The sequence below is a fragment of the Lactuca saligna genome, chromosome 8, assembly GCF_052625555.1.
Source record: "Lactuca saligna cultivar CGN05327 chromosome 8, ASM5262555v1, whole genome shotgun sequence".
Lineage (NCBI taxonomy): Eukaryota > Viridiplantae > Streptophyta > Magnoliopsida > Asterales > Asteraceae > Lactuca > Lactuca saligna.
In genome coordinates this window covers 9486977-9504425 of record NC_136424.1, presented here as the reverse complement: position 1 = coordinate 9504425, position 17449 = coordinate 9486977, and the positions used below count along the sequence as shown (strand labels likewise).

At 33.2% G+C, this 17449-nt stretch overlaps 1 protein-coding gene, 1 non-coding gene and 2 pseudogenes across 5 annotated transcripts; 1 reads left to right on the top strand and 3 right to left on the bottom strand.

The window, feature by feature from the left end:
* Positions 1-5112: 5112 nt before the first annotated feature.
* TRNAK-UUU (transfer RNA lysine (anticodon UUU)) lies at positions 5113-5185 on the bottom strand. The gene has a single exon. It is a non-coding gene; the product is annotated as a tRNA-Lys (tRNA).
* Positions 5186-5268: 83 nt separating this feature from the next.
* LOC145013070 (jagunal-like protein) lies at positions 5269-7259 on the top strand. 4 transcript variants are annotated; one of them, XM_078971876.1, is made up of 6 exons: positions 5269-5492; positions 6182-6263; positions 6354-6409; positions 6491-6614; positions 6693-6866; positions 6972-7259. In XM_078971876.1, the coding sequence occupies exons 2-6, from the start codon at positions 6182-6184 to the stop codon at positions 7049-7051; spliced, it is 516 nt and encodes a 171-aa protein (XP_078828002.1). In that variant the 5' UTR covers positions 5269-5492; the 3' UTR covers positions 7052-7259. The 4 variants fall into 4 exon arrangements, with proteins under 4 accessions (XP_078828002.1, XP_078828001.1, XP_078828000.1 ...); XM_078971875.1 differs by having other exon boundaries at positions 6172-6263; XM_078971874.1 differs by having other exon boundaries at positions 6159-6263.
* A 5363-nt stretch (positions 7260-12622) lies between these two features.
* On the bottom strand, positions 12623-13376 carry LOC145008049 (21 kDa protein pseudogene; annotated as a pseudogene).
* Positions 13377-15378: 2002 nt separating this feature from the next.
* LOC145011529 (pectinesterase inhibitor 10 pseudogene) lies at positions 15379-16239 on the bottom strand (annotated as a pseudogene).
* Positions 16240-17449: the final 1210 nt, after the last annotated feature.

The following is a 17449-nucleotide window of genomic DNA, read 5'->3' as shown; positions in this document are numbered from 1 at the left end:
TAATTTATATAAGATAGGTTTCTACCTAAATTGGTTCGGTTTCAAACAACTGGTTTGATTCTTAAACCTATTTTTTTCGCACCCATAGTACTTGTAGACACTCAAAATGTACTTTCTTTATTGAAATGTATTTCAATATATTGGATAATTTTGCTAATATTAACACTAGCTAGTAAATGCCATGCATTTTAGGCTTAAAAGGGAAAAGGTGTCTATTATTTTTGAGTAGATAAAAATCTACACAAACTGTTATATTCGAGCCGCCACAAATCTAAATTTCAAGATGTTAAAAATTCTGCAAACCAACCCCTTAGACTACCCATATTGGTGAGCCAAAGCTATAATAACAAATTAAACATAAAATAAAAAAATGAGACAACCCTATACGATCTGCTCATCCGAACTCAGCTCACCATCTTTTTATCTTTTTCATTCGGGGCAATTATATTAACTTTTATAAACTAAAAGTAAATTTAAAATAAATATATTTCATCTTTATTGAAAAAAAAATAAAATATACCAAAATACATAATTTATTTTTCTCTACAAAATAAGATTAATATTGATATAATTTTTATTTATAATTTTGTAAATGAAATTTGGGTTAGGTAAGGATAAAATTTTGGTATGATTAGATTATATATTTTAATAAGAAAAATAATAATTTTTTAATATATAGTTATGTTGGATTGGGTTATGAATGAGGATAGTGCCCAAAACAAACTTTTGTTTAGCCCAAGACACAATGTGTTTTTAGCCCAAAAAATATTTTCATTTTCGCCTAAAAAAAGCTTAAAAGTTTAAAACACACAAAGGGGAATGAAAACAAGTAAGGCTTGCACAAAAAGACTGGTCTCAGACCGAATCTAAAAAAAGACCAAGATTGGATTGTTCTTAAATAAGATTGGATCGGAAAAAACCTGTCCAAAAAGACCGGATCGGGAAAAGATCGGCTTGAGACCGTCCAAGACAGGTCCGAGAAAATCCTGACCGTTCTGAGACGTGTATAAAAAAGATCGGACCGTTCCAGGACCGAAACAAGACCGGTCCGAGACTGGTTTGAGACCGATCTCAAAAAGATCGGAAGCCAATGTTTATAAATATATCATTTGAGTGATAATTACATAATTTTTAAGGCTAATGATATAAGTACCTTCTCATTTTTTCAATTCCAACCCCACTATTTTGATGTTTGTGTCTTTTGTTGTTGTTTTTTTTTCTTTTTTCTTTTTTTTTCTTTTTTATTTTTATTTATTTATTTATTTATTTTTTATTATTATTATTATTATTATTATTATTATTATTATTATTATTATTATCTATATAAAATTCGAACGATATTAAAAATTTGGACGCCATTATAAAATTCGAACGAGTATATAACACAGAACAAAAGCAAAGTTTGTCTTTATTTATCACGGATATTAATTATTTACCAATGTTGCCGAATATTCTGATTTTTATGTACGAAGAAGTCTGGACAAAACATTAGATATTGGATATTCTCCTTGTAAATCAACAATTACATAATGGTTAGGATGAATTGCAATTTATCAATAGACGATAATGATATCAATTTGTTTCTAAAAAAAACAAACTTTGCTTTTGTTCCATTTTATATAGTTGTTCGAATTTTATAATATCATCCGAATTTATAATGTTGTCCAAATTTTAAAATGTCATCCGAATTTTAAAATGTTATCCAAATTTTATATGGCTATCAAAATTTATAATAATAATAATAATAATAATAATAATAATAATAAATAATAATAATAATAATAATAATAAATTAAAAGATAAATAGAAAAACAAAAAAACAAAAAGAAAAAAAAAACAAAAAAATGATGTCAAATCAAAAATAAATGATTGATTAGATTGATTTTAGGGGAGGGGGGGGGATTGGTTAAGGGATGTAAATATAGCATACAGTCCAATTTTTAATCACACACTAACTTTATTTTTTTTTCTATTATTAAACTTTTGTTTATTACTTTAATAAAATTTAATCTATCATTTTGGTGTTAATTACACATTTATCAAGGAAAAAACTTGAAACCGAAACTAAAAAAACCCAACAAATACTGAAACCGGTTGGGCCAAAAAACCCGAAAACTGACCGAACCAAAAAAGATCAAGACTGGTCCCGAAAAAAGATCGGACTGAAAGAAACCGGTCTGAAAAAAAGACAGACTATTTCGAGATCAACCGCAAAAATACAAGATTGTTTCGAGACCGACCCAAGACCGCAAATACGCAGGTCTAAAAACGAGGTGGGATATAAAATTAGCACAAGTATCAAATTTTGTACTTTAATAGATAATTTTAAGATGAATAATATATATATATATATATATATATATATATATATATATATATATATATATATATATACACACACACACACACACAAATTTAGAAGTACTAGATGAATATGACTTCCTTATGATTGGTGGGTTTTTTCTTATTTGTTTTGCTTTATTTTTTATTATTTATCCATATTTATCTATTATAGAGGATTACAGGTATAATAAGTTGTGTTTATACCATCTACGTGGTCGTTTTTTGTCATCCCCACCGCTTTTGATCTCGATTTCCACAAATTTTCCACCGCCTTATAAGTTCCTCCAACCCCTTCTCACCCCCGTTCTCCCTTATTCCCTGCTTCTCTACGTGAACCTCTTCAAAGTCATCAAAATTTTCTTTCTAGATTTATGGATTAACCTCATGGTCTGGAAAACCATAACATATAATCGCACTTATATTCGTAGGTTTGGAATCGGGTCTATTGAGCTATGTATGAGTTCATCCGGCCTGAGCCACCGCCATGCTGGCGATTCAGTGCCACTTTTGTTGATTTCTTTCAGCTCGACCTCCATGAAATTTAACACCGAACAATCCTCAGGTTTTCCAGGTAAGGTTGGTGTATTTAGTAATTCATCATCTTCATGTGATTTGTACAATTAAAATCATATTTTTTCTTGATGTTCATCATTTTACTGTTGTCAGCCAATTACGGGAGCTAATGTAGAGGTAGACGATTCGAAGGGGGGTTATGAATGGAAGAAACAGAAACACTGAAGAAAATTAAACAACTTTCTTTTATGTTGCACACCAATTGTTTGATTTAAGTCCTCAAAGAAATCAAGTCTTTTTTGATCAACAACAGGGGATGATAAGCTTATTTCCAACCCATTCAACTATGAATGACATAGAAGATTGGTCCACGCAGGTTACCATGGGGATTTATAAAAAAAAAAGACTTTAGGTATAATAACTCATGTTTTTTTTACCAGGCATTAGAAACTATTGAGAAGTTGCAAAAGAATGTTCACATACTTATAGTTTCCCAACTGACCGTTTACTAGATATTGCTGATTACCAGACACAACTCCACTTCAGGTGTTCAAAGCATTTTAGGTTTATTTACAGTGAGTGATTTTTTCCTTTGTTGCAATATTTTTTTAGTAGTAGTATCTCATATGTTGATGTTTTGCACAGATGCCTTACAGATGTGAAAGCAATGATGAAATACTCTGGAACTACAATGCTTAGTGTGGAAGTATAAGAAATATGGAAAAAACTGGAAGAATGTATGTGCTTCTTCTTTCCATATGTTCACAAACCCCTCTACACCACCACAAAGAAAACAAAAAATAAAATGCGGTAGTTATTTTCAATTCAAGGATTTGACATTTTTCTTTAAATTTGTAGTGTAATTGACATCAATGGTTGAAGAAATGGTCACAGACATCTGCCATGATTAACATTTTAAGGTTTTAAGTCTATTGTTTATTACATTTTCTTATGTTTCTTCAATTTTAATTCTTTCTAACTAATGAAGGATAAAACTTACAACCAATTTAATTAATACAATATAACAATGATATCGTTAGGGTTGTTTTTATTATGAGTTATGTCATCAGTTCATTGTTTTTTTCTTTAATTACATTATTCTTTTTTTTTTCCATCTATCCAGATCACAACTAATCAATAAAATATCTTTTTATTCAACTTGGCAAACTATCAAATGAATGGAATTCAGTTCCATTCTTTTGTTCGGTTTGTTTGTAAATTATGATAAATGCCTAAATTCCTCTACGTAAGTTTTTTTTTTTCTATTCATTATAAGTTTAAGTAGATTCTATGTTGCATGACTTTATTTTTTGAACAAATTATCCAAACATATCATTGCATATACCTGCCCAAATATAACATTGCATTTAATTTTTTTTGAAGTTTTTCCAAAATATATCATCGCACTTGTATTTTTTTAGTAAAATAGGTGGTCCTACTCAACAGTGGACCTGCGGACTCACTTGATATATAAGTTGGCCTCATGAAAAATGAAAAAGACTGGCAAAACTGAAAGGCAATGTTGATGATGTTTGCACTAAAGGAAATGGGTATTATAGGAAATTTAGGGGATCATTTGATAAGTATAGGTTGAGTAACAAATTGTAAGTATGTTGTTATTAGGTATCAAGAAATGTAAAGTGGGAAGATGGATATATCTTGCTAATGCATATCACATGGGAGGTGATCATAAAAACTGTGGAAAGTCTTGATTCATTATGGTCTTCTTTCTTGCAAATAATAATTGAAGTTTGACTTTTTCTCTTGTGGTTTATTACTATATATATATATATATATATATATATATATATATATATATGTGTGTGTGTGTGTGTGGTCAAAGAGCAAGACTACACCAACACATGAAATCTGAAATGAGTCAATAGTATAACCATGTTTCCAAGGATATAGATGTTAAAGAAGACTACACCAACAAAAAGTGTCAGCCAAAACTTTAGATTATATACATGGTTGAAAATAAGGGTTTATTTTTTTTTTAATGTGAAATTCAAGTTTGTATTTAGTTGAAAAAGAAATGGTTTTTCCGTTTATTTCTTTTTCTGTTACTGATATCTTCATTTTGACCCTAAACAAGTTTTTCTAGCGGATCCAATCCCCTAAAACGGGACTCTTCCCTTGTTTAATCTGAATTTTAGTTTCTTCCTTAGAGAGATATTGTTATATAACAAAAAGGTAAAAAAGACATTAGCTGATATACTTGTTCAGTTAAAACTTAATATAGAACGTAAAATTTATCGCCATCCGTGGGACTCGAACCCACGACCACGTGGTTAAAAGCCACGCGCTCTACCAACTGAGCTAGAACGGCAAGCGATTTTAAGTCAGATTGTTATTATAATACACGATTAATTTGCAGTCGTTACTGTTCGTACACAGGATTTACTATCTTGCGCCGGCATCAATCGTTTCTTGCTTCCCTTTCTTTCTCAGTAGAAACAGAAGCCGCTCCACCACCATCACATTATACACCGCGATCGCCACCACCATCGCATTTCATCACTGGTGCACCTTGCTCTAGTCAATCCCTTATCATAAAAATCGTTTTCCCTTATTTTTTCTGTTGTGAACTGCTACGTACCTGCGACGTTACTTCACTACCGGAATCACTTGCCCAGGTAAAAAAACAATTCATCGATTCTTCTTGTTTAAGGTTTGTTTACAATTTGGGGTTTAAATCGATTATTGATTCCTACAGTTTTGATATGGGTTTGATTGTAGTTGCACCCGTTCAATAATTAGGTTTCATTTTCAACATTCTTACCTCTTTTACCTTTTAGGGTTTAGAAGTAGCTAAAAAAGTGTATAACTAACAAAATACTATAGGCCAAGTCTTGAGTCAAATTACAATCGTTTATTGCAGACTCTTCTCTGAAATTTTGTTTCAAATTGATTATTTCAAAGTACTTACTCAGTATTCTATCAGCCTCAGTTGGGTTTTGAACTCAAACCTATTATCTGGCAGAGTCTTGACTGAAATTTTGGTTTCGGAATATTGCACATTTTCAACTCAAACCTTATTACCTTGAAGAGTCAAAGTATATTGTTTTTAGGTTTGCAATTTACGTATATATATAAACATTTCACATTTCCACTACATTTTATGATTTTAACTTCACGCAGTATAGTTTCCTACATCTTTTAAACTAACATAATAAACTTCCTGAATAACAGTTAATCTTTTCATCTATCTTTGAGCACATTCTCATTCTATACACATTTGAAAGTTATAAAAAAGGATGTTTAAAAAAACAAGTTTTAACCAATTTCATAAATAAAAAAAGCAAGCCTTTGTAGCATTACCCAGATGCAGCAGAGAAATTCTGGCAACCGGCGTCCATCGGGAACAGATGGCTCTGATTTCTCATACAGAATGGTTGTGGACAACAGTATGTCTTTTTTCTTCAGTAAATATGTAATTATGGTGTTGTATGTTTCTTCTTTATAATTTCAACTCTTTATTTGGATCTTAACTTTAGGATATACAAAGGTAGCCAAGGGGAAATCCACACTCTCCAAAGTTCTTGTGATTCAGGTACATATGCATGCTTTTATGTTGTTTTCTTTGATGGTTGTAAAGCTGAGTAACAAGATATCCATGTTCAATGCAATGCAGGCAGTGGTAGTGCTGCTAGGAGTAGTTGACATCCTTTTCTCTCTGTTAAACAAGGAGCCTCTTGAAATATTAGCTGCTGCATCCATTTCTATAACTTCCATTTCAATTATAATTGGAGAATTGGGTAAGCACTAAGCAACTGTTATTTTAGAAATTCATATGTTTGTGTATGAAGTTAATAAGCTCTTTGTTAATGTTACAGGTCGAAAGCGTAGCAGAGTGAGTTTTTTAAAATTCTATATGGTGGCATCATCTGTAGGAGTAGTTGGATCAATTGCTTCAGGTATCGAACTGAAGGCAAGCACACCTCTTCTTGGTCTGAGTAACTGGGAAACAGATAAGTTTGATGTATTGAAGATTGCTTGTGTTTGTGTTGGTTAGTATATATATAATAATTAATAAGCCTTTGTGCCAATTTATTAATGTATGTAAAATGTAGTTGGAGAGCTTAACAATGGAGGTTTACTGTGTGGCACTGCAGGACTGTTTGTGCAAATATTTTCTATCAGTAAAACAACATCTCTGATTGGGAATATGTCTCCTCCAAAACGAGCTTCTTGATGCAAATCGTCATCTCTCCCTCTTACTAGAGAATCATTTTTCTTATTGCGTTTGTATTGTTCTTTATTACTCCTGGATTGTAATCCTGATGAGAATCATGAAAATGGATTGTGTATGTTTTTTCTTGTGAGGTATAGTATGATTTTGACATTTGGTGAGGCCTGAATAATTATTAATGAAAAACCCTCAAGCACTAGTCTTTATCTTAGCAGCTTGTAGTTAGAGTAATGTGCAAGTTAATTAGATGAACAGTAGTGATCTCTACTACTTTTAAGATCAGAACATTTGATTGTTAGATCTCTGTTCCAGTTTCATTGGAGGATTGAGATAGATGCCTTTTTCCCCCCCACTTTTTGGTAATTAGATGTCATTAAAGCACGAGTTATATTCCCAAGGTATTTGCCACTTCACCAAATCAATTTGAAAACCATGAAACATCTCATTGATGTGCAATATGTATATTGTAGTCCCAATCGTCTTAAAGATGTTACCTTATGACCACCTTTTGTGATTATTTAGGGGCAAGAGATACAGTATGAAGCTTTACCCGAATTGTGCATAAGCTTCATATTCGGATAGAGCTGTTTGGGCTATCAATTGAGTAGCTAATGTTAATTAGGGCTTGTTTGGATTGCAACAAGATGACATCTTTTGGGGTACTGTATTCATAACCGCACTTATATAGAGATTAAAGAAAACTGCTACTTTTGTCCTGTGTTTGTCAAAAAAATAATGGTTCTAGTCCCTAAAATTTTATATTTGCATAGATTGTATGACTCATGCTAAAATGGTTTTTTTACCCTATGGTGGGAGCAAGACTTTCCGTGTGTGTGTGTGTGTGTGTGTGTGTGAGAGAGAGAGAGAGAGAGAGAGAGAGAGAGAGAGATTATTTTCTATTTAATATCAATATTTTTATTTAAAATAGAGGGTAAAAGTCATTGTAGCATGCGTTAATGAATTTAAACTGATGGTGTTTACTTGAGGGATCAAAACCACAACGAAACATGCCCATAGGGATGATCTTTGCAAAATTAAAAGTTACCCAAATTTTTTGTCAAACATGAGGACTAAATTTGCAGTTTTCTCCTAAGATTATCTATAAGTCAAATCAGATTAAGTTTTTAATTTGTACACCAGCAATAATTCATCTAAATTTATTAGCATATATGAATTTTTTGAATACTTCACATGAGAGTCTCATAGGGTTTTATGTATTAAGGGTGGCCCCGACTTAATGTCTTAATGAAAAAAGGTAACTACTTTGAATGTTTGAGAATTGAGATATGCATGAAGTTGGCACTTGGCACTTTGGCAGGGGGCTCACTTAACTGGGTTCTAGAAATGGGACTTCACTAGATGCTAAGTTGGACTGGTTGGGCCTACAGAATTACAATCAACATTCTGGATCAATTGGTATTCTTTAACAGCCTCTCACACACACAGATTCATGCATTGTTTTGGAAGGATATCTAAAAACATTATCATGAATTTTTCAAAAGAACAATTATTTAACTAAGAAGGTAAAGTTCAACATCAGCAAACTTTCATAAATGGGCCTACAACATAAACCGATCACATGCTGGTTGGGACCCAACAATAAATACCCTATATTCATCTCTCTCTTTCTCTTTCTCTCTCTCTCTCTCTCTCTCTCTCTCTATATATATATATATATATATATATATATATATATATATATATATATATATATATATATATATATATATATATATAGAAGTATGATCAAATGAGGACATAAAAAAAGTTGAGAACGCGAGAACAAAATATATTCATTTGTGGAGAAATGATAAATTTTTATGTCTTTAATTTCAATTGAAGAGAAAAAACATATTCATGTTGATTGTGCGTAAAAAATTATCATTTCTCCACAAATAAATGAAATCACAAATGAATATACCTGTTCTCACGTTCTCAACATTTTAGGTGTTCTCAATTGATCATTTTCCATATATATATATATATATATATATATATATATATATATAGAGAGAGAGAGAGAGAGAGAGAGAGAGAGAGAGAGAGAGAGTCAAGATCAAATAAGAAGGAAATTTTTGGTAGGAAGGTAAGAAGTTTTTTTTCTACATATTTTTTTTGCGAATAAACAAAATGAATCATTAGATGATTCATTTGTAAGATGATTCACAAAAAAAAATTCTCAAAAAAACATCTCGATGATTCATTTATACAATGATTTTGTTGTTATTCACTAAAATTATCATAAAAATGAATTTTTTCTTAATTTATTTAAAAATGAATCATAAAGATGTTTTTTTGGGAATTTTTTCTTGTGAATCATCTTACAAATGAATCATCTAGTGATTCATTTATTTTGTTCATCAAAAAAATATGTAGAAAAAAAACTTCTTACCTTCTTACCAAAAAAAATTTCTTACCGGATCTATATCCTATATATATATATATATATATATATATATATATATATATATATCATTAGCGGAGCATTATTAGGGCCAAGGGGGGCTGTCCCCCCCCCCCCACTCCCTCTCTGATTTTTTGGTTCTAAATAGCCCTTATAGTTTTATTTTATACATTTTATACCCAAAAATATAAAATTTTGACATTAGCCCCCCCCCCCCCCCCCCCCCTACTTACCAATTTTTATACATATTATATATTTGCCCCCCACCCCCCGAATCAAATGTTGAAGCTCCGCCCCTGATATATATATATATATATATATATATATATATATATATATATATATAGATATATATATATATATATATATATATATATATATATATATAGAGAGAGAGAGAGAGAGAGAGAGAGAGAGAGAGAGAGAGAGAAAGAGAAACACTTTACAATGCACGGATAAAAGTCCAATTCTTTTTATATCGTGTGTTATAGTTTTCTGTGCTCTTAATAAGTACACTAGGATATATAGTAAGTTGTTGCACCGGGAATTTTCATTTGTTCAAAGTTACAGTTTGGTGGCCATTATCTTCTTCTCTCTTTCTTACAACTTTAATCGGACACTGGCAATGTCGTCATTAAAGCTTCATTTCGAGGAGGTACCTTGATGTGTGCTCGAGGACATTACCTCATGCTAGTAATTGTTGGGGAACTCAAGTTACAAGATGTCATTGTTAGGTTTACGACTGACATACACAAATTAGGATGTAGAAAAAAAAATACACACAAGAACGTAAGGTTCACAAGATTAGGGTAAGCATGCTACATCTATACTTGAACTAGAGATACCCATTCATGGTTGTCATTGCAACTGATATGTCCCTTGTCAACCATCAGACTCCCCAACTCAACAACTTAACAATAGCTTAGGTGCCACAAAGTGAAATCTAATAGGGTATAATCGAGTCAAAGTTACGACAAAAAATTGGAAAATTTTATGTTAGGCTTGTTTGTTTCGGATTTTGTGAGAATCTACAATTAGTGACAAAGTTTTGTATATATACAAACGGTTAGATGTAATCGGATAAACATCATGAATGAAAATTATATGGCGGTTGACAACTGTCTAAACATGTCCTGCACATGTTCCACACTTCATAACTATACTTTCCTCTCAAAACCTACCACTCAACTGTCCCTTTATGACTTACACTTTTCAGGACTTACCGTGTACCTGTTGGCCTTTAGTACCTTTGACCTTCGAAACCCGCTAGTAGTTAATCCATTAGCTTTGTAGTCCTTCAAAACCATTTAGGCAACGGTGCATTGCCCTTGATACCGCCTGTATGCTTGACTGTCTACAAAGGACGTTTACTCTAGACCGTGTGACGAAAGTTGTTCCTAAACCTTGTTAGGCGCTACCTCTTGACCCACCCATCTGTTTTGTAGGATCGAACTAGCTTATAGGATAACTAAGTCAATGAACATCGTCGTTATGGATATATGTGCTATTGCTTGGGGCATATGTATCAAAATAGAAAATTCCAAATTTTTGTCTAAAACCTTGGATGACCAACCGAGCCTTGAACTTCTCAATGATTACAACCATTTTCATCTTCTCTTAAACATCCGCTTGCAATAAGAAGGTTTGGAACCATGTGACAAGTTTGACAATATCGAGGCATTGTTTTCCATTATGAAATCCATCTCGTCACACATTACTTCTTCCCTAAAGGAAACATCACAGATTCCATAACTTTAAATGTTGTAACAAGATTGTTAGCTTCCACTCGCATCACTCGTTCCCTCCACCACATAAAGCTAATAATCACGACCCAACAATAGTTAGTTGATCCGCCACCACAAGATGATGGAGAGTGTGATCAGTGCAAGAGGGGCAATGACGCTGCCCTTTTAACCTTGCTATTTTTGTGTCTAGGATCAAATTATCCTATAAGAGTGTGTACGCTGCACCTCATAGCTCGTATTTTAGCATAACCTAAATCCCCTTTTGTACACGTGTAAATCCCACTCGCCTAAAATGCTTGATCGAACTAACATCACCAATGGTCAAGAGAAGTTAATAATGAAGGATATCAAAAGAAGTTGATAATGAAGGATATAAAACGGTCAAGAGGAGAGCTAGAACTTTTCCTATTCCAAAAAAAAAGACCCTCGTTGACAACCATAAAGGAAAAGGGCCCGCTATAAAGAGCACTCAAGTCTATAAACCAGTGATCCGTGAAGGACCGAAGAGAAAAGCCACAACCAACATGTTTGACGCTCTTTCTCATCAAAGAGTGGATGATATTGATGATGACTCTCATATCCCTCCTATCATCCATTCCAGAGATACTCACCCAGCTTCTGACATACATATAACTGAGCTCTTCTCATGGTTGGCGTATCTCTTCTCCAATAGATCAGTGACGAAGACTTTAGGTCTTTAGCTAGTTTGTTCCTTGTTTGTTTTGTCTTTGCTTTGGGGAATATCCTTTAGCTTGTCTTGTCTTTATTTTTTCTTGGCTGTTAGCCGACTTTCCTTTGTAATTTCTTTCTTTCTTTAATAAAATTTGCTAAGGGGTTTCCTCTTTTTCCAAAAAAACTTACATCACCAACATTTTATCCCCAAAATCCTTTCGGAAATAGGGTTGCACACGAGCCAACCCAAGCTAGAGCTTGAACGGATGATGTTCTAGACTCAATAACTTGATGTAGGTTTGAGCTAGGCTTAAAGAAAAAGTTAAAGCTTGATTCAAGTGTTCCAAAAAGGTTTATCATAGTTTATGTTTAATAAAACAAGTTTGATACAAGCGTGACTTGTGACTTTATATTAAAACTTGACCCTATGTGAACTTATATCAGAACTTGGTTTGTGACATTCTTAGAACAACTTTCGAGCAAAACGAGATATAATAATAGAATATATAAAAGCAATACAAGAAATGATAATATCCTCAAGAGATTATTAATACATGACAATATTTTCAAATTAATTAATAACTTTCGAGCAAAACGAGATATGATAATAGAATATATAAAAGCAATACAAGAAATGATAATATCCTCAAGAGATTATTAATACATGACAATATTTTCAAATTAATTAATAACTTCTCTCAATAATACATTGCATTTGCAATCAATTAAGGCCATTCACACATTACTACTAGGTAACAAAAATAAAATTCTGCATTTTATATATATACTATCCGTGTAGAGAAGCATAACTGTTGATCAAAGCCAAAGCATTACTAGCTAAATGGGCGATATTCACAATCTTTCCTCTCACCACACTTTTCATTTTCGGATCATTAACAAATCCATCAGAGCACGTATCTTCATCCGTCAATGCAGAACTCACCCATGTCTCTATATCACTCATCACCAACCTGAAATCTTTAGAACCCGGTCGACTCATCTCCTCAAGTGACCTTTTCAACTCATACACCGTGTCACTCATCAACTCGATACAGTCTTTCATGGCAGAAACCTCCCGGGGAGCCATGCCATGCACTTGTGACAATTTTACCATTGCTGTGGTTGTGGTGCGGGTGGTGTCAAGGGTGACTGATAGAGCTGTTTGGGCTAGCAGCTTAGGGCTTGTTTGGATTGCACCTGATTGAGTAGACAGAGAGTTGAAGCAGAGTGTAGGGTAACTTGTCAAACTGCATGATGTTCTGATGAATTCCACATTTGTTTTGTCAAGGGCGGAGATTAAACTAATGGAGGAAGTGGAGAGAAGTAATATCAGGAGAATACTACGAGCTAGAGAATATATTGAATATAAGCCTTCCATATTTAAAAATTCTTTTTGGAGGGTGTGAAGAGAATGTTATCTGGCTTAAAGTTTGAAGCTAAGAAGGTAGGTTATGGTTTATGAAAGTTGAAGAAATGCACTCCAAATTTATAGGCAACCAAATGCAGATATCTTCTACAATTTTTCCTTATTTTGCTCTTTTGATAGTCTTACATGTCCACCAGCAATAATTAATGAAACCCTCTAACTCTAGTCTCTATCTAAGATGATATGTACATGTGATAGTCTTATGTCAAAATATCTACCAAGTTGTACTAAGCAACTTGCAATTATGGAAACCTTTAGCCATCCTTCATTGATTTGTGATATTTGATACAAGTAAATGAAGGGGAATTCTTGGGAGTAGGTTATTAGATTACTTTCTGTTATAAAAAAACTATATTTTTGTTGTAATTTTGTTATACGATTCATGGTATTTAATTTAATTTAATATTTTAAAACTGTGGACATTTTTTTTAATGTGATATACACGCTTTTTTAGAATACCTAAATCACATATATTATTTATTTAAATGTACATAAAAATATGTTTATATCTAATTTATTTGGCAATAAATCTTTGTTTGATTGAAGCTTATTTTTTACAATAACATTGTTTCTTTATTTTATTGATTTATTTCTAATTGCATATAATAAACAATAAGTTTGAACGATTCATTTCATTTTTTAGGTCAATCAAACATGATATTGAAATTTAATGACTTACTTTGCTTATTCAATTATTCCATTCTTTGGTCATTTTATTCCATCCAACCTAACAGATCCATGGTTCTATATACACCAGCAATTCAACAGATAGCATGAATTCTTCAAATCCTTCATCTTAGTTTTCAAGTTTGTTTGTTTTAAGGGTTGCCAACAGGATAAGGTTGAAAGTCAGATATGTATGAAGTGGAGGGGGCTTTACTGGGGTCTTAAAGATGGGACACTGTGTTTAGTTATGTTGGACGGCTGGCGACTACACAATTACAATCAACTTTCCGGACCACTTTCTACTCAGTTTGAACATGCTCTCTCTCTCTCTCTCTCTCTCTCTCTCTCTCTCTCTCTCACACACACACACACACACACACAGACACACACACACACACACAAACGCACAGACAGATGAATGGATTGTTTTGGAATGGTGGATATTTATGGATATTTCGAGAGCTAAGCCTTTTAATATCTTGTAGATATTTTGAAATTGTAATCAAGATGAAATTTGTGTTGTTTGATGTGTTGAATTATACAGTAGAATATCCTGATGTACATTTAGGGGCCTACATTAAAGCTTCCTGTTGTATTTCTCTCTTATCTATATTGCTCATGCTTGACTTATTTGAAATGGTGATTATGTTTTGTAACCGAGGTATCATTGACTAGTTTTCGACTAATGAACAGCAGTGATCTCTAGGTATTTTCAGGTTCGGAGCATTAGCTTGTTAGATCCCTGTCAACTTTGATTCCAGTTTTCTTGGAATCAAATCCCTTTTCCCCACTTTTTTGGTCATTAGATAAGAATATGGATTGGACTGTTTTCGCCAATTAACCACATTGTTTTTAAGTTTAAACAAGATCAGTGTAAGATCCCATCTTATTAACGTACATGGTTATAGTTCAATCAATGGTCTTGAACATGTGACCTTATGACGAAATTTTGTGATTCTTTAGAGGCAAGGAATATAGGGTTCTGTATTGATACCAATTGTTTGTTATTGTTAATAATTTTGTGTTCTTAGTTATTTATCATAATCAATGGATAAGGTAACATAAAGGTTCATACAGAGACACACCCTTTTTCTCTAATGCAAAAATCTCGAAACCATACATTTCACGATCCACCCAATGGTACAAAGACTATTTCTGTAGATATCATTTGGCATATGAAAAGCAGGCGCACATGGTGACTAGAAACAGGGGAGGGATAACATTCTTGGATAAACTTTAAAGCAATATGAGAGATGATACTAGAATGTAAAACCACTATAGGAGACAAGATAATATCCTCAAGACATTGTTATTACATGATAATGTTTTTCAAATAGATATATTAATTTTCACTCGGTTGTACATTGCATGTGCAATCGAGGGTAACAAATGTTTGACATACATTCACACATCGCTATAAGAAAACCAATACAAAATTTTATGATTAATGTTTGGATGTTTTGAGATTTCGTTGCCATACAATGTGATTCTTAGAATAGATATAAGCATCAAATCTCTATTTTCCTTTTAGCTATCCACGTAAAGAAGCATAATTATTGATCAAAGCCAAAGCATTGCTGGTTAAATGGGCAACATTCACAATCTTTCCTCTCACCACACTTTTCATTTTTGGATCATTCACAAACCCTTCAGAGCAAGTGTCTTCATCCGTCAATGCAGAACTGACCCACGTTTGTATGTCACTCATCACTAGCCTAAAATCTTTCGAACCCGGTTGACTCATCTCCTCGAGTGACTTTTTCAACTCGTATACCGCGTCACTCAGCAACTCAATGCAGTCTTTCATGGCAGCAACCTCTTGTGGAGCCATTCCATGAACTTGTGACAGTTTTATCATTGCTAATGAGGTGGTGCGTGTTGTGTCAAGGGTGATAGAAAGAGCTGTTTGGGCTAGTAGCTTAGGGCTTGTTTGGATTGCACCTGATCGGGTTGAGAGTGAGTTGAAGCAGAGTGTAGGGTAACTTGTCAAACTGCATGATGTTCTGATGAACTCGGTGTTTGTTTTCTCAAGGGCAGAGACTGAATTAATGGTGTAAGTGAAGAGAAGTATTATTAGGAGAATGTTAGAGGCTAGAGTATAGATTGAATACGAGACTTCCATATCTAGAAGTTTTATTAATTAGGAGGGTGTGAAGAGAATGTTGTCTCGATTAAGTTGGAAGGTAAGGAACTAAGGAAGTAGGTTATGAAAGTCGAGCAAATGGACTCCAAATTTATAGGAAACCAAATGTAGGCTTATCCTTTACAACTATATTCCTTGTTTTTTCTTACAATCAATAGTTAATGAAAGCCCTCAAGCTCTAGTATTTATCTAAGATACTTTGTACATGCGCCAAAATATTTATCATGTAGCTCTTAACAACTTGCAATCATGCAAACCTCCAGCCGTCTTTTATTGAATCGTATGCGCTTGACTTTGATTTTTAATGTTTGATATTATTAAAAAATGGGGGCTTCACTGGGATCTAGAAATGGGACTATGTACACGTTGGACCGCTGGCGGCTATAGAGTTACAAATCAAATTTTCAAATCACTTGCTAGGTTCAGGCACAAAACTGGGAGTGAATCACTAATTATTTATGTAATAAACGATTGTTTGTTTCAGATAAAGTTTTTTATATATACCAATTACCTACGGCTAATTCAAATAGAGCGGATGCACGACTACATAGTAGGTATTGCCGATGCTGAAATAGGTGTTGCAGAAGTAGGAAAAATTGATAAAAAAAAATCAAAAAATCGAAAAGTTTTCAATTGCAGACAAAAAAAGTTGGTGTTGCCGGTGTGACACCGGGACGCCTACTAAAACCGCTACAGATGAGCATTTGGACCGAGGAACCGATCGGGTTGGGACTAGGACGATATTCTTGTGAAATTTTGGAACTGGGAACCGGCAAAAACCGGAACAATATGTTGCTATTTTTTGAGGACTGGTTCCAACATTGAAGACACGACAAGAACCGATAGAACCGGGAATCGGTAGAACCGGCGGTCGGTTCGGTTCCTATTTTCCACTAAGTTCGGTTCCCGGACCGGTTCTGGTTCGGGCCAATTCCGATGCTCATCCCTAAAACCGCCCCTGCATTCAAATGGATAAACATCAAGAATGACAATTATGTGACGATTGACAATAGTTTAAATCATTGAAGTTGGCCCTGAAGATTTGTGCCTCGGTTGTTGGCCTTCAAGGCCTATATAAGTATCGTTAATGTTTTAAACAACAAACAATTAATATCAAATAAATTATATTTTTTAAAATACAAACATTTCATATTAAATTAAAAGGTTACAATAAATTAAACTTTAAAATACCTAGAAACACGAATTAATAGTTCAAACCACTACTAACGTAACTTAATACCAAAAAACACGACGTAATACATAAAAAAAATATATTTCATAACTAAAACACAATTCAAAAAAAAAAAAAAACACCTCTTGCGTCCGAGCATTGCCGCATATATTC